Source organism: Canis lupus, chromosome 25 (assembly GCF_011100685.1).
Source record: "Canis lupus familiaris isolate Mischka breed German Shepherd chromosome 25, alternate assembly UU_Cfam_GSD_1.0, whole genome shotgun sequence".
Taxonomy (NCBI): domain Eukaryota; kingdom Metazoa; phylum Chordata; class Mammalia; order Carnivora; family Canidae; genus Canis; species Canis lupus.
The window spans coordinates 20693080-20711522 of record NC_049246.1 but is presented as its reverse complement, the minus strand read 5'-3'; the positions used below and the strand labels follow the sequence as shown (position 1 = coordinate 20711522).

The 18443-nt window shown below is 34.8% G+C and overlaps 1 protein-coding gene across 2 annotated transcripts in view; it reads right to left on the bottom strand.

The window, feature by feature from the left end:
* Positions 1-860: 860 nt before the first annotated feature.
* CLCN3 (chloride voltage-gated channel 3) overlaps positions 861-18443 on the bottom strand; it is a 51105-nt gene continuing 33522 nt past the window's right edge. The window contains 5 exon segments of one of the 2 annotated variants that reach the window (NM_001308463.1): positions 861-2182; positions 3907-3982; positions 8486-8702; positions 14186-14584; positions 17167-17353. In NM_001308463.1, the coding sequence (NP_001295392.1) occupies positions 2027-2182; positions 3907-3982; positions 8486-8702; positions 14186-14584; positions 17167-17353 (1035 nt within the window). In that variant the 3' untranslated portion in view covers positions 861-2026. 2 annotated transcript variants of the gene reach the window in all.

Below are 18443 nucleotides of genomic sequence, written 5' to 3'. Positions count from 1 at the left end.
ATGGCCAGATAACTTTAAAGGGGTCATTAAGAAAGCCCAAAGTCTGCCAGAGGGAGGAAATAAAATAGGACAAAATACTTATTTTAGAAAGGGCAGATAGCAAAATGAAGAAATGTTTCATGAAATTCCTAAAATGTTGCTCAACTTTGAACTGTCATTCTAATATGGCTTCATGATCTAATAAAGCTTCAAGATCTTATAGGTATATTATTTTTAAGAACTAGAAAGTGAAGAATCACTTCCAAAATGTAAAAATGGCTCATTGCTGGATATGTTTCAGGAAATGTCTGTCTGCTAAATTCATTTCCTACCAAAAATGCATAAGCACAGAATATTTAGGCCAGTCCTTCAAGTAAACTGTCTTTGCTGATAGTGAATTAAGACCATGATTAAGACAGACATTTCCAAAAACAATAATCCCAAACTCACCCCAGTACATTTTCAACTCATTCTGCAAAAATGTGCACTGTGGATATTCAAAACATTAACTGAACACTTATGGATGTGACATACCCAAAGATTCAAAGGTTATGTTCAGATTAAAATTTTAACTGCTACCTTTGCAATTGTTTTCATTTGATTTTTTTTTTAAAAGGTTAACGATATTCAACTTTTGGTTTTAATCTGCAAAGTGATTTGTTGTGTTTTAACTTTCTAATTAATGAGTCAAAATGTACAGGTCAGAAGACATAATCCAGAGGATGGCAGTGAAAGATCAGAAAAAGATTTATGTACACATTGGATCATAGACAAATAACCACAACCTCTTTTTAAACCCTTGTTCCCAGTGTAAACTTTGTTCATATCTCCATAATTTTAAGTCTGAATTAGTCTATAAAAATCACATTAAAAAGGTAAAATTATTTAAGCGCGATATTAACTGATCTGTATTTTATAAATTTTAATCCATAAAAATATAAATAAGAATGGTAAATTTTTAAGAAAAGAAATATACATTTAGTGCAAGTTATGAATTACATTTCTTCTTCAGTGTCAGCAATAAAATATCTTGAGGAAAGAAACAAAAAATGATCTAATTTCAAGAAAAAAAATTCCAGTGTTTAAACATGCAATTAATACCAGATACAGCTAAACAGAATACTTCCTTCTCTTTACTGTCAAAGCAGCAGCATTTTGTTTCCTTACGCTGAACAGTACGTGTAGATTATAGTTTTAGAATAGAAAATTTGCATAAGACCAGGTCACATTATCCATAAAGTCTGAGAGGAAAAAAAACAAAAAGAAAACTGTTTATCCTTACAAGTCGAGTTTCATTGTTGCTGATTCTGAACCACAATGCGCACAAGCGGAGAGATTTTGTTCACGCTTCACTCGAGATTTTACCTGTTGCGGTGCATGTGACTGCTCCAAGCATTTAGTGGCGGTGCCAACTACAAGGTTAATGGCACAAGAAACACTCCCTTCTTGTGATGAAACATCAGTAAAATCACAGTACATCTCAATATGAGAAAGGACTGTTTCAAAAGGGCACACCAATTTACAGAGGCTTTGTTACAGCTCAAGAGAGAAAGAAAAAGAGAGGGAGGGAGAGAGAGAAAGAAAAGCTCTTCTGGAATGTAGAAAGACAATGCTTAACTATAATAATTCATGAATTAAACAGAACAGTTTTGATACAAAAGGGCAAGACCTTGCAGTCTTATAGATGGCTCAATTCAAAGTAATCCCTCCAGAAATAGGGACTGCTAATGTGTCTTTGCGATGTCGGAGTAACAGGCCAGGTGCTCTGGGTGCTCCGGGTGCTCCGGGGCTGGGGCTGTGGCACCCCTTCTGCTGACGCTCCAGCCTGCGCAACTGTGGCACATCCTCAGCTGAATGCATCCAGTGCAGAACAGGAGATGATTTGCTGCTCTCAGTTAGATGGGGAAATACCTCACTCATTTCCTTCTCGCTCCTTTCCCTCCCCAAACAACTCCTTCGTTCCACCAGCAGTATTTGCAAACTATGTTGCAAAAAGCCCGGCTTTTAGATTTTTTAAGGAGAAAAAAAAGTAGACGACTCCCTCAAGTTAAAGAGTTGTGCTATTCAACAAATGAACTTCCTCTTCTGTTTCCTCTCTCTCATCTATAGGATTCAGTTGAACATTATTGAAGCGGGGTCTTGGTTTGCCGTCTGGGCCATATGACGGAGGATATCTTTTTTTGTTATAATGCCAAGGAGGCGCCTGAAAGGAATAAACATAAGATTGCTATTAAAATAAAAGGAAAAGAAAAGGAAAGCTCAATCTATAACTGAATCCTTTTTGTTGACAGGAATAGAGCAAAGCAAGCACCGTGATTGTGTATTTTCAAAAAGTATTTTATTGGTAAAGATAATTAAATTATCCAGCAACCATCCTTTGATATGAAAGTATCATGGTCACTAATAGTACGATGTCCTTTCCACCAAGACTCTGAGGACCACATGCCACATTGAAGTAGAGGTACTTTGATTCGTGTATGCCAACAAAAAAGTAACAAAAAATGGGAGGATGTGTGAACAAGAAATGATACTGATCCAATGTAGAAGGAAAATTCATTCCCATGATATCGAGAAAGCAGTAAAATGTCTGATGACCAAATCTCCTCAATATTCCATTTTTTTAAACCAAACTTAACCAACTTTAAAAAATAACTTAAGGATTGCCCAGTTGTATGCAGAATCTTCATGAAAGCACATACAATTGAGATAAAATAGTCAACAAAGAACTCCAATCCCAAGCTTCAGAGCCCTAAGAATAAATTGATAAAACAATCCAAGTTTCTAGTGCACTCATCAATATTTTCCTCTTTTGATTTTGGCCAAAAAAGTTAAGATACAGTGCTTTTATGAAAGTCTTAGTTGTTAATGCTTACATTAAAAGAGAAGTGAAAAATCAAGAAGCAGTCCTAACAGATTATTATAGATGAAGCAGAAAGCAGAATGAATGAGTAGCTACTTATTATTCTGGTTAGTAGTTTTTTAAAAAAGGATGCATGAAACACTTGTGAAATATTAGCTTACAACAGGAATACATAATCAGTTGTGTGCTTAAGCAAACTGGGACAGGTTTTTTTAAAGAAGTATGATAATTGCAGGGCAAAATAATTTCAGGAATTGCTAAAGCCAGACAATTTTTAGGTTGTAAGGTACAGTAAGATAATTCAAAATCTATCTTTAGTCATGAAACCACTAGGACATAAAGCCAGTTAAAACAAATGCATTTGACCCCAAAAAGCTGCTCACAGCATTCTGGACATACAAAAGGGGCACACACATAGTCTAGGTACAGTTCACTTAGTCTAGGTACAGTTCACTAATGAAATGGCAGGACACACATTCTTGACTATGAAGGTATGCAAGGTGTAGCAGAAAAAGAACTAATGCTATGATCACAAATATATCCAACATTACACTCTAGTTAAGTGTGCCCATAAAAAATATTCAACATTTGGCAATTATAACATTGCTAAGCTCGGTTAAAATCATTTATGAGCTTAGATTTACTACAAGAGTACCGCAAGATTAGAAAACATAAAAAGAAAAAGGGTTTGGGGTGGGGGTTGGGGGCAGACATCTCTAACCAGTCAGGCATCTTCTGAGACTGGTGTATCCACTAAGGTAGACAGACTTGTGTTTACTTTAAGAACGTCCGACAGTATTTACTCATTTAACTACCAAACTGTTTACAGTTCTTAAATAGCAACCGGTGATTCTGATGAGAGACGTTAACTTTTGCTAACTTCCTGTGAATGCGATTTTACAAATATCTAAATTTATCTTCCAGAGTTTATGAGATAAAATGGAATTGGCAGCATGTGGGTTTTTTATTCAGCAGGCATCTGGGCCTGACAGAACTGAACAGTTCACAAGTTTCATGCTTCCTGACTTGTACGGGGTCTACTGAGGAGATCTGATATATCTAATCACCAAGGGTTCGACGTGCTGCTTTACTTGCTCGAGATGCTCTAATATGTTCTTCTTTGTGATGATCCCCAAGACAATCCTGAAACAGATCATGTTATGCTAATAACTGTGAGAAATTAAATTAAAAGAGGTTCCAATCATAATGATAAAGAATGAGAGACAAAAATAAAAACATGAACCATAAGAATGCTTTTAATGAACTTTAGAAAAACAGAAACAAAAATGGTTCGAAATCCCAGGTCCCATTTGCATCAATTCTAGTGACTTTCATAAGAGACATGATACTATCTTTAAATATCTGTGAAGTTTTTTAATTAAACATCAAAATTATAAAAGATCGCAATGAAGGTGACTATAAAGAAAGGTACAAAAGGAACAATATTAATACACAGCTATAAACCTCTAAGATTTAGTTTCATATCAGCGTTCCTTTGTTAGGAGAAAGTATTTTTCTCATCTCTAAAAAGCTATTATTTGGATCTACTTCGGAAGAGCAAAGGTCGAATAGCCTTAATGGCATTAATGAGGAGACTTAAGACATTTACTTTACTATTACTTGGGATTAAAACGAAAGGCAACATGCACTTCAATAAATAATGCCAACTCAATACACATGCCCCCCGCCCCCCCCCGGATTTTCCAGACCTTCTGAACACTACTTCTTAAAATAAACTAGTAAGATATTTATGACTGGGGATCAAAATGACTTTTACGTTATGCATGCTTTTTCCTAAATGATTATTTCTCAGTTAACCTATCACTATTATAGGCAAAATGAGGGGCATAAATTCTCACAAGGATACTTGAAAATAATTAGATTTATTAGAACAAAATCCTGGGTACTGGTTTATAAGGGAAGTCAATGAATTCAACTACAATATACGGCAATATGTATAATGAATGATTAAAACCTTAAAAAGCCTTAATCTTCAAACTCTAGAAGCCTGTCCTGAATGCCCTTCAGGGTAACTGGACATCTCCCTGGTGACCTAGTTAAGTCAACTTTACTACTCAACTGCCTTTGAACATCCTGACTTCTTAATGAACATCACTAGGGTGCTTCACTTAAAGTAGTCCAGGCCTACAGATACATCGGCTATAAAAAAATTAAGGCTGACAACTGGGTGTGGGGTGGGAGAGCACAGAGGGCAAGCAGCAGGAGGGCAAGCAGCAGGAAAGGCAGAAAGGTTCTCTGCTAATGTTTTCTCATTATTTAAAATAACACACCGATCCTTAAGAATGAAGATAAATTGAAAAGTTGTCAGAGGATGTGAACAAGTTCTCCCTCCAAAAAGGCTCAGAAAATGCCCTCATGAAATAAAAAAAAAAATGTGTACCTAAAATAAGCACAGAATCACTCAATGGATGTTCTTCTCTAAGTGTGTGAGGGAAAACAAACAAAAAGACCATCAATTCACTCTATAGTTGGGAATCAGGAAATGTGAAAAATCTTGACAAATAATACCACTTTAATTCTTATTCATTCTTTTCTTTCTAGTTATATACAATGATTAATTTCAGTTAGTATATTAGTAATCTCTGCCAAATCACAAGGTACAAAATGAGGAAAGTTACAAATTGATTAAGGACCAAATGGCAAATTTGGAGATTTATAAAGTAATCTCTATATTACAAAATAATGGCCCTAAAAGGAGGAAATACATAAATTTCCTCTCTAATGGAGAAGAGTTATTTGAGAATAAAGCCAGATTCAGTGCTACTTTATTAATTTCAGGAAGTACAAAGGAAATCAATGCAAAATATAACTTATGTAAAGAGTAATTTGCTGTTTCTTTGTGGGGCTAATAAGCAATGATATAAGAAGTTAACAGACTATGGCCCAACGTTTTCCCAAAATATGTTCCAAAAAACACCAATCCCAGGAGTTCTTCTGCCCTCTTTCCTCCATCCAAAAAAAAAAAAAAGGCTTCATGTTCGAACAAAACTTGGAATGTTTCCTATTGTCCTCGAGACTCAAACAGTATCAACATTTTATAAGTTTTGAGACATTTCACAATAGAGAAACCTCAACTGTATACACAATCCAATACTTCCCAAACGTATGTGGTCATAAAACTCTTTGTGAGCAAATGCCTATTAACATCCTGTTAGTTCCATCAAGATTATAAAGATTTTGAGAAATTCTGCTCATTAAAATATAAAACATAGGAAATCTGTAACTGACATACTTAAAATTTAGACACACTTCTCCTCACGTCCCTATTCTCATTTGCTCCTTGCAGCTAACAGTCTGGCCTTGTATCTCTCCCCCCAAATAGTTCTTTTCCAAGTCTAAGGACCCACTATGACCAGAAGATGCTCACAGTAATCCAAAACTTCACACTCTCCACTAAAAGCTAGTAAATATGGCTTCTTTTCTAAGTTTAAATCATTTAACTTAAAGTGAGAATAAAACACTCTACTTCCTTATATACTTCCAAGAAAATAAAAAAAAATAAAAATAAAATAAATAAATAAATAAATAAAAAAAAGAAAATAAAGACCCAAGAGTTACCGTCCCAAACGATCTCTTTTCTTTCTATATATATATATCAGTTTATTTTCCTTGAAGGACAAAAATAAGGAAAATATAACCAAGAAAATGAAACATATTCCTTTAGAAAAAGCTACCCCCGACAAAAATAAGGAAAATATAACCAAGAAAATGAAACATATTCCTTTAGAAAAAGCTACCCCCCACTACAAGCTATCTTATAAATGGGCAGTATGAGGTAAGATTTTAGTTATCTATCCTCCTCCTCCCCTACATTTTGTTATTTCTACACTCTTTTAAATATTTTCCTTTTTAACACCTGTGCTGCCAAAAAACTGGGAATTAATCAGCAAAGTGAAATACAGTAATTGACCCATACAGCTTTGTGATCACAGGTAATCATAACTAGAGAATGACCAAACTATGAGAGGCACAGAGAATAACTCAAAACAAATAAAAATTGTAACAACTCAGCTTCTAATTGAGCCACTTATAATTTAAAGGGCCCTAAAACCTGTATCACTTCATAAAAAGTTACTCTATTTAACATGTACTTACCAACATTTTAAACAATAACGTTTGGTAACTATTATTTTTTAATTAAACAATATTAAAAGAAAATATCTATTTTATTAGATACATCCCTTCTCCAATCAGTATTTATGATGTTTAATAATTCCAAACTACCTGCCTTTCATCAAGAATTTTTGTCTTTGATAATTTATTTCACATTATTTAGAGTTGTTTTAACTGGTTAGGTTAGCACAGTGAAAACATTAAACATGGATCCAATTCTCTGTATTTCTATTCCTAACCCAACATGGCATAATATTGTTCAAGAAAATAAGAAATCACAAAGAAAGAAGATATGTTCTATTAGTCAATCACAGTGTAAAAACAGTAGCAAGAGATTGGGTTCTAAAATTAGAAAGGTATTTAATCCCCTGATCTGAGTTACTGAGTGACTGGGCATAGTATTAAACTCTTCCAAGTTTCACTTGTTATATCTGTGAAGTAAAGATGCTACCACCTATTTCGCAGAGGTACTACAAAGTTAAGTGAGAAACCTGAAGAAGGTGCTCAAGAAAACAAACCTCCTTCCCTTTTCTTCTTTTTTCCTCCTTTCCTTAGACAGGGGTCATGTGTTTTGTCACTCAAAAGTCACTCTAAGCGTTTAGCATTTCAACCAGCTTCGCACTGGGCAGGGTTAAACCATCTCATTTATGCACAATCCAGAATACCCTTTGCTTCTTATTCCCAGCCTTTCTGTCCTCAGCCTTCAGAGAAAACAATGTCCTTATGTATTTCAATGAGGAACAGTCATAAAATGGAAATAGAGGGGACTGACTAGAGAGAGAACGGGCAGGGAAACAGATCCCAAGTGAAGGGACACAGGGGAGCAATGGTAATGAAGCAGGGGATGTTTGCAGAGGCATACTGTGCATCACAACCCCATTCTGTCCCTTGGACATCTGCCAAACAAAACTTTTCTATATTCCTATCCTGGAGAAACACTGGTAACTCATGTGCAAAGGGCAGAAAAATAATCAATTTACACATTTTAAATACATGAGTGTTTGTCATTAGCAGTTTATATGAAAGATTTATGGATGGAAAAGGTTGAAAAGAGGAAAGAAAAAGCATTTGCTAAAGGAGGATTTTAGCTAATTTACAAATTTCATTTAATTATATTATTTCCCTTGATACATAAGTTAAAAATCGCTGAAATAGTAATCAGCAAAAACTCCAGAGACTTATTACTGAACTAGAATGTTATATTCAAAATATGAAATACTCACAAAAAGAAAACAGGTTTTTCTCTCTACTCCATACAGGTTAGGTCCATTACACCTCTTTCCCAACTCTGAAGTGTCCCTGACCAGTGTTACTTTATGTTTTGGCAAAGATGTGGTAGTTTATATTTTTTTATTCTTAAGTGTCAATCTGATCAATACTGATCCTGATTTTATACTAAAAGACACTTTCCCACTTGAAAGCTTACACTTTCCCCTAATAACTGAATATAAATTCCACTAAAAAAGTATCATAAATTCTGCTAAGTAAACTGATTTCTTTCACCAAACTTACCCATTGTGAGTTACAAGGCACTGCCTCAGACCCAGCTTTCGGAAAATATCCACCACGATCTCCATCGGTGTGTGATCTGTCACTGTAAAAGGGCTCATGTCAAGAATGCTCCGAAGCTTCAGTGGCCGTGGACTTTCTGCTGGAAGAGACGGGGTGTGCTGTGCAAAACACACACGAGAACTGCCCACAATACCTTCTTGTTTTTTTCTGGCACTTTCTGAAAAGAGAGAAGACCAAAAGTTGATTTAAGGGCAATCCATTTATTCAGAGACTTTAAAAAAAAAATAAACAAATGTATCCCATGAATTTGGTCCCTTCACTTTTTCCTACCTTCTTAACCAAGAAAGGAATCAACTAAAAGCTGATTTAGTCATTTCTTATAATTCACAGAATCAGAATACACCAACAACAAACCATCATGTAAATAAAATATTTTTAGTTTATAAATTTTCTTTAGTGGGGCTGAAGCTGTTTTCTAACTTTGGGGGACAAGGAAGTATGTTTAAATATGGCTTTTTAAAACCTGCACAAATTGGAGCATGGTTTATTATAGGAATCCATCATTGAATGGCACCTGCCCATGCTAAATGTCACTTATCCTACAGAGGCAGAGTTAAAGAGAGCTTCATTCTTGTTTTGACTCTGTTGTATACACTCCCCCTGTGAATTAGCTAGTTCTCTTTTTAATGCTAGGTGAGTCATGAGCATTAACAGGTGGGCATAGCTATGATTATGCCAAAACAGACACAGACTTATTTTTCAGGTTTTATTTATAAAGGCTCTGTTAATTTCCCCTCTCTGGTGTAGTCTGCTTCAAGTGCTTCTGTTTGCTGCCAACTACCTCACCTACCTTTCAAAGTGCTAGACAAGTGGTTAAAGATGCAAAAAAAACTGCAGAACACAGACCACAGGAGAAAGGAAACCCATGAAATGGAGAAAATAAAAAAATAAGTAGCTTTATGTTTGTATTTTGAGTTAATATGTATTCAAAACTGTGCTCACAAATATGATTTTTCTATACTGAACATATTTTAAATATAAAATTTGCTATAAAAATATTTAAGCTAAAATAATAAGCATTAGTCCTAAGGTGAGCAGCAGATAAATATATACAGCTTATAAACAAACACTACAATTCTTTTTGCTCCTTCTGATCTCTAAAGCCTTATTTAACTGTTCTGGACCATTCAGGTAAGAAAGCACTAACTGAAGTTCTAATGACTAGCATTAATTAGGCCACTTTAAAAGCATGATAAAAGCATAGAAAAGAAGAAAGCCCATTAGCAAGTGATATATATGGTTTTGAAAGATGCTCCTTAAGGTGTTCTGAACCCATAGAAGCATCTGGCTAATGATCTATGAATGGTGGAGTGTAAATACTGTTAGCATGACAGATATTCTGAGTTAAAACTAACCCCACACATCAAACTTAAATACCTTAAGATAACAAATATTTTTTGATGAAAATATGCTGAGACTGTTTAAGTCAACATTTAATGCTTTAAGTTTCAGAAAATTTTAGAAAAAGTTACTATTTATTATAATGTTCCTTTGATATACAAGGCACAAGGCTAGTGAACACCCAGCCGGACTTAAATTTGTCATTTATATGAATACAGTAACTATTCTAACAAGCATCATTTATTGAGTACTTATAAAGTGCTGAGACATCTTCTCGGTTTGTTTTGTTTTATTTGAAAAACAATTTCTTTGAATGCCATTCATTCAGAGGCTTTTAAAACAGAATATATCATCATAGTTTTCATTTTCTGATAGGATTCAGGCTTTTTCTTTTTTTTTAAAGTATACATGTAGCAATAGAGTTACACTTCCAGGAGAATGGAAATGGTTCTTTTCTCACATAAAATCCGAATGTAAATAATGACCTTTCTTCCCCTAAAGTTTATGCTTTACTTTTCCTGCTCATGTTAATATACTCTTAAGAGCTTGACTTCTCAAAACTTATCAAAAAAGAAAGGTTGCACAGGCTGTCCCCTCCATTTTTGACTATGTGAAACCTGGTAGTGACAGATGGCAAAAATATTCTCCAGGGCTCCAGAACTCTCATCACTTGTATTAATCTTAGAAAGCTAAAAAGTCTCTAAATCCATAAAATGGTATTTCATCTAACAAACCAGCTATAAAGTTTACTACAAAGATAAACAAAAGGCTAGTGCACTTACTTGAAATGCATATTGAGTACATTCTATTTTAGGGTTTTGAAATATTGATATGGAAAGAAAAAACTATAACAAATTAGCTCTCCTAGGTATGCAAACTAAAGCTTTATTCTGAACAAAAGATCTTGAGGGAATAGGAGATTAAGTACAGTTAGAGTAGCCTGTCACTGTGTCATGTACCTTACTATTATGTTCAATATGTCAATGATATTTAGGTTTTCATACACTAAGAGTCTCCCTGTAAAACTTACAGCTCCTATTATATAAATAGAAGTGAACAAGTATACTTTTATACCTTAAAATGGAAAATAGGAAAGACAATTCAACTCACACTATAAATGTTAAAAATGCTTCATTTTAAACAAATCTATAAAACATTCAGCCTCACTTTTAATCTTGACATAAAAATGCAGGAAGAAAAACAAATGCAGGAAGAAATGTCTCTCCATTTGGACTAAACTTTAATATAGTAAACTGTCATTAACTGTTGGTGGGAGTACATGGTGTAATCACTACCTGGTGTGATGTGAAAAATATCTTACAACATTATAAATGCAGCTACCCTGTGATCCAATAACTCCCCTTCCAGTAATTTTTGTACATTTGCATGTAGGCAGAATGTTAAATATGTGAGACTATCAAATATATGAGGGAGCAATTTCTGTAACAGCGGAAAAATAGAAACATCTTAAATGTCCATCAATGAGGAACTGATTTTAGAAACCATGACATATCCCATGGTATATCTGCTTAATAGAATACTATGTAGCTTTAAAAGAATAGAATAAAGAAATTCATTGGGAAAATGTCTAACAAAACACTGTTTAGTGAAAAAAAAACCATAAAACAACATGTATTGGATAGCCTGATACAATGTTTAAAAAGAGAAAAAAACATATGTACTTACTTATATAGAATAATATCTACAGAATACATAAGAAACCAGAGATATCTACCTACAGACAGCTAAACTGATAACTATGAAGTCATGGGTGAGGGACATTTTTCACTGTATACTTTTAATCTTCTTGAATTTGAACTATGTGAATGTACCATCCATAAATAAACTAAAATTTTTAAATCATGTAATGACATAAAAATGTAGACCTTATAAATTAAGAAAACTGTGCTTTTAAAATCTTGAGTTTTCCCATTCTTGGATATGCTATACAGTTTACCAGTTGCTCAAGCATTCTTTTTTTGTCTTTCATAAAGTATTTTATATAAATACATATAAATTACCTATTTTATATTATCATACATATAAACAAAATCTCACGTACAGATCTATTTTTCTCATTCAAAAATGTAAACTTCATAAAAATATATGTAGGTAAATATTTAAGGTGTATTCTAAAAATCATGTGAAATATTCACGATGACATGACTTGACATTTCATATATCTAAAGTATACCCATTCCTTTCTTTTTAAGATTTTGTTTATTTATTCATGAGACAGAGAGAGAGAGAGAGACAGGCAGAGAGAGAAGCATGCTCCGTGCAGGGAGCCCGATGTGGGACTTGATCCCGAGACTCCAGGATCACGCCCTGGGCCAAAGGCAGGTGCTCAACCGCTGAGCCACCCAGGCATTCCTATACCCATTCCTTAAACTGACATTATCTGCTATCACAATATTCTCTTTCAAGACAGTAATAAAACCTTGAAAAACATATCCACAGAATTAGTTGGGTTATGAATAATTATTAACTTTTACCACTTTCTTCATCTTTTAAACACCCTGCTTTTTCCCCTTAAATTTTTATGTAAATTCTAAAATTCCAACCTTTCCTTTTCTTTGGCTGGCTACCATTAAAACCTAACGAACAGGAATGTAAACAATGAAAATTCTCTGACTGTAGGTTTGGCCATGGTTAATAGTTTAGAAACTGAAACACTTAAACACAAGAGCTAAGTCTGACCACATACTTTGCCCATTCTTGGCAACTGTTCTATTACCTACAGCAACACTTACAATGATAGAATGGCTAGTCTTTAAAAGACTCTTCCAAAGCTGTAGCCTTTTACTTAACTAAACAGGATATTCTCTGTAGGCGCTTTTGTTTTGTTTTGATAGCTCTTATAAACTGAGCATTTCCACTCTGATTTGAGAAATACTCCTCTAAGTCTTCCCTCTTCAAATGGGACAAGAATTAATATATTTTACAATCCTTTTGCAATGGCCAGAGAGACCAGTTGTAGAGGATGGGCTCATGGGACCAAATGCTTAACATTTTCAGCTCATGGTCCTCCACTAAATACTCGGGAGTATGAAAGCAACAGTCTGATTAAAATATCCTTTATCACCTTTGGGAGTTGCAGGGAAGCAGGAAAGGAATCAGACTGTATAGAAAAGGTCTTACCAGCCTCCTCAACAATACTGCAGGACTATAATATATGGAGAAAAATAAATTTTGGAAGAACACAATTGTTTCCTCCTCATAAAAAGTTTATCTCCAAGAAATAATATAATATGCTAATGGCTTCATAAATTCTATTTGTAGTAATATCAGTTCAACTTTTATATATATATATATATATACTATATATATACTATACATACTATATACTTTTCAACTTAGCATTTGACCAAAATAAAGCAGCAATGATTTTTTTTTCGCTTTAGAGAGTATTATGTTAACACTGTAAACCTATATCCAAAAACTGAAAAAAGGAAAACCTTGTGAATGTGACATGAAACAGAAAAACAAATGAGATTTTTAATAACTTGCATTCAAATAAGCCTATGTTAAATATAATAATGTATTTAGTAGGATAACCCGGCACATGCTAATAAGGCCTCATCTCACATGCTGTTAGGAACAATATCAATTTAACAAGGCCTGAGTGGGAAAAGAAAGAACCTGACTTCAATCTCTGATAACAATGCCAAATCAAAAAGATAAAACTGCATTTAGTGCAGAAACAATTCACAGATGCATAATTCCTTTCCTAAAGAATGTAAGGGGATGCCTTGGTGGCTCAGCAGTTAAGTATCTGCCTTTAGCTCAAGGCATGATCCCAGAGTCCCAGGATTGAGTCCCACAACAAACAGGCTCCCAGCATGGAGCCTGCTTCTCCTCCCTCTTCCTAGGTCTCTGCCTCTCTGTCTCTCGTGAATAAATAAAATCTTTTTTTCTTCCCCAAGATTTTATTTATTCATTCGTGAGAGACACAGAAAGAGGCAGAGACTCAGGCAGAGGGAGGAGAAGCAGGCTCCATGCAAGGAGCCCGATGTGCAACTCGATCCCAGGAATCCGGGATCATGCCCTGAGCCAAAGGCAAACGCTCAACTGCTGAGCCACCCAGGCATCCCTAAATAAAATCTTAAAAAAAAAAAAAAAAAAAAGTAAGACTTTGAGGGACATAAATAAAATACACCTTTCACCCCCAGAAACCCAACTAATTAAATATTTTTGCTTTCTTTTCCTCGAGAAATCTATTATGTCTATAGTTATCTAGATATAGATTCTGACAGATAAATAGATTTATGTGTGTGTCTGTATTTTTAAAAAGGGTACCTATTGCAATCGTCAGGTCTCTTCTGAGGGCAAATCCCACTAATCTTTGAGATTCCTTTGACATTATGACAGGAAAGCCATTGTAGCTGGTTTCATTAATCATGTTTTCTATATCATCCACTGTCATATTGTCCTGTGTTAGGACAGCTAAGGGAGGATCGTTCCTTCGAGGTCTCATGACATCAGCAGCCAGAGTGGTATGAGTGAATTCTTCTTTTGCATCCAAGAAAGGGTATCCATTTAACCGGATGTGTGCTTCATAAATGCCTTCCCTACCAAAGGCATCACCAACCCATTTACTGGTCATAACTGCAGCCATAAGGGGAACAATGTATTCCAAGCCCCCAGTAAGCTCAAACACAATAACCACCAGGGAGACAGTCATCCTTGTCACACCACCTGAAAGAAAAAAATAAGCCCCATTGGTCAAGGAGGACAGGACATGTTAGTAGAATTCTTGTACTAGGCAGTTGAACATGAGTTGTAAAAAGAACTGAAAAGGATTATCATAAAAAACTTCTCTCAGGACAATTATCACTATTTTAATAAGATTTAGAGAAATACTGATTTTCTTTATTGCTATAGCAAAGATATAATTCCTGTCTTATAAAAGCTGATTATTAAGTAAAGAATTTGGTGAAGCACATCATTGCTACCTTTTACATCACAGCTACCAATTTACAAATTAAGCTCATATGTAGGTAGAATATTAACTTAATCCACTTCTCTTCTCTGTATTATTTTCAAAATAAATAAAATATTTTGATACTTTGTGATTTATGTTAAGAAGCTAATCATATCTCCTCCCTCAGAAAACTCTATTCAATTTACCCAAATCATCATTCTGAACTAGCACCTGTATGATGCCTTGTAATCCACACCTCTCCACCTACTGTTGCATTTGCCCCATGTCTATGCATACCTTCTCTTACTGCTGTGTTTGTCTCACTTCCCAACTGTAAAAAGACTGGATGATCCACTGTCACAAAAAAACACCACACACTTAAAACCAAAGTCCTCTTCATCCCCCAAAGAGCTACCAGTTCCAACTTCTCAAGACTCTGGCACTGGCACTAGACTCTCCCTGGCCACCTAGACAGTCATTCCAGGATCATCCCTTTACTTTACCTCACTTGACCCTCACTCAATCCCATTTGATTTGCTTTGCAAAACAGTTATCTATGGGTCCTTTTCTCAATATTGTCATGATTACCGAACTAGTCCAGACTCTTAAGACTTTGCTCCTTAATTTTAATACTATTTTATCTTACCTCCTTGACTCCAGGCCCCATTACCTTCAATCCACTTTATAAAGTCATGTTCCCAGGTTAATCTTTCCTAAGTACTACTTTCACCATGTTGCTCCTTTGCTCAAAAACCTACCAGGGCTCGCCAGTTCATACTGTATTAAACTTAAACTCTTCCTTTTTGTTTTTTAACCTAAAAATAGAGGGAAGAAAGAACCTACTATGTATTACATATTACATATCTACACTATGCCAGACATGTGTCAGTTCAAAAAGGTTTTTTTTTTTTTTTTTTTTTAACTAAGCCACTAATTTTACCTGGCACTGTGCTTACAGCTTTACATGCATTTGATCTCATATAATCCTGAAAACAACAATAGATTAGTAATTATTTCCATTTTAAAGATAATAAAATAAAAAATCAAAGTAAAGGAACATTCCCAAAGTCATCAAGCTACAAATGCCAAAGCCACAACAACTCTGCCGCAGATCTGACTAATTACAAATACAAACTGATCCTGACACAAATCACTGCCTTTTCATAAACTGACTCCTCCTCACTAATCCAACTTTCCTCTTTCAAAAGTATCCAAAATGAAAAAAAAAAAAAAAGTATCCAAAATGCACTCACTACTTCAATATTGTATCTTCAAAGCCCCACAAATACTCAATTTATTCTCATCTGGATTCCTATGCCTTCACATGATTATATTCCTCAAAAAGTGCTCTTTAAATTCTAACTTTCCAAAGTAAAGCTCATGTTCTATTCTACATGAACTACTTCAGCTTTTTTTCCCTCTAGATTCCTACAATCTTCAGAGATTCCATACTATATATAATCATTATATATTTCTCACTATTGTTTTCTCAGTTTTGGTCTTGTCTCCCCAACTTGATCGTACTTGAGGTTGGGCTCATGTTGCATATACCTCTTTCTGTATCACTCACTGCACACCTCCTAGCACAGTGCTAAAGACAAAGGGGGATCACTATCAAATAATTGCTACTTTGGTGAAATGATTCTGTCCTTCACTTTCACTTGATATTATACTTTCAAAGTTCAATAATTATATAACTTTTATTTTTTGAACAAAAATAAGTCAAAATACCAATTATTAAATATCATAACCAAAATTCAGCTGACATTTGAAATATAAAAATAATTATTTTTCATATCCAAGAGGACAATACATAGACTCTTAATTATTTAATGCAGATTTTCTTTCATTAAAACAGTAGTTATCTTTTATCATTTTGCTATAAATGAGCCTTAAGTGGAGGAGGGCTGGTAAAGAAATCTTTCACTACAGCCAAGTATAAATCACTGCAGAGTAAAGCTACTCTGATATTTTGCTAGAATCCTAATCTCGGGAACTGTGCTACAGTCATCATAGGTAAGCCAAGATCCTTGACGATGAAAAGAACAAAAATCTTCCTGGACAAGATTCAAATTAAGCCTATGTTGTACTGAGATGTTTTCTGTCACAAAGCATTACACTATATTTAAAAGATGCTAACTACCATTAAATTTTTGGCATTAACAAATGTTTAGATAGGCAAAATGAAAACTAGTGCTACATAAATACCATGCAATAGCAGTACTGTTTCATTTCTGTGAAGAGTCTCTTCCCTCTGTCCTGTCCCACCCTCACCACCTCACCAACTAAACATGCTCTCACACTTGCTCTTTCTTCTCTCAGATTCACAATGTCCATTCACAAACCGTTACATTACCTAAGCATGCAGCAGCACCAACCATGGCATAAAGGCCAGGTGTAATGCAATCAGCTCCAACTTCACACCACTCCTTAAAGATAAACCAGTCATGGTGATAATAGGCGAGTTGTTCCACTGCAATCCCCACAATCCTTCCAGCAATCGCTCCAATGGCCATGCTGGGAATGAACAAGCCTGATGGAACCTGTAACATAAACAAAAGCAGAAACTGGGCAGAGATCCTCTACTTATACGTTTGGGACCTACATCCTATGAACTTCTCTTTAATGCTTTTGAGTCTTTTCAACATTTTTATTTATAGAGCAAAATCCTAGTACAAATAAAACTACAGCAAAGTACTGTTCTAGTGGTGCCTTAATAATTTCATAAATTCATAAAAATAAATAAATAAAAGAAAAAATAATTTCATAAATTCAGTTACAAAGTAACAAATGACATTCTCTAGGCCAAAGAAAAAATAACTCAAGGATTATTTATCCTTTAGTTCAAGGGTTCCTTAATGCCAGTCCCTAACAAAATTTTCACTAGTCTATGCTGCAATGGGGAAAGAAGAAAAGGACAATATGAAGCATTTTTTCATAAAACAAAATCAATTTGGTGTGAAGCACTGTCCTCTACTTCACAATTATATCCTTCCTATATATTTGTTTTATCAAATGATAAAAATATTAGATGCTATTCCTCTTATTTTTTTTTAATGATTTTATTTATGTATTCATGAGAGACCCACAGAAAGAGAGAGAGGAAGAGACACAGGCAGAGGGGGAAGGAGACTCCATGCAGAAACCCCGATGTGGGACTTGATCCCGGAACTGCGGGATCACGCCCTGAGCCAAAGGCAGACGCTCAACCACTGAGCCACCCAGGAGTCCCTAGGTGCTATTCCTCTCTCTCTCTCTCTCTTTTTTTTTATGCTATTCCTCTTAAGTGGTACAGTGTGAAGCAGACAAAAATACTGAAGGTCCATATCGGGACTTTCAATATTTTTTAGCAATACATCAAAGGAAAAAAATATTTATTCATCAATTAAATTTAATGCAGAAAACAAGAATAGTAAATACCTTAAGCAAGATCATTTAAGGATTGATATACTAAAAGCTCTAAAATGTTCTGGATATGAAATAAGCTGAGCATAAAATGATGGCAGTTGAACACTGCATCAGGATGACTGAAAGGTTATCCAAATAGATGAGTTCAAAATATGTTTTACTCTACTGCCAGTTGGGATTCTTCAGCCAGAGCACAGGGCAACGTGGAACTTAACAAACCCCTGC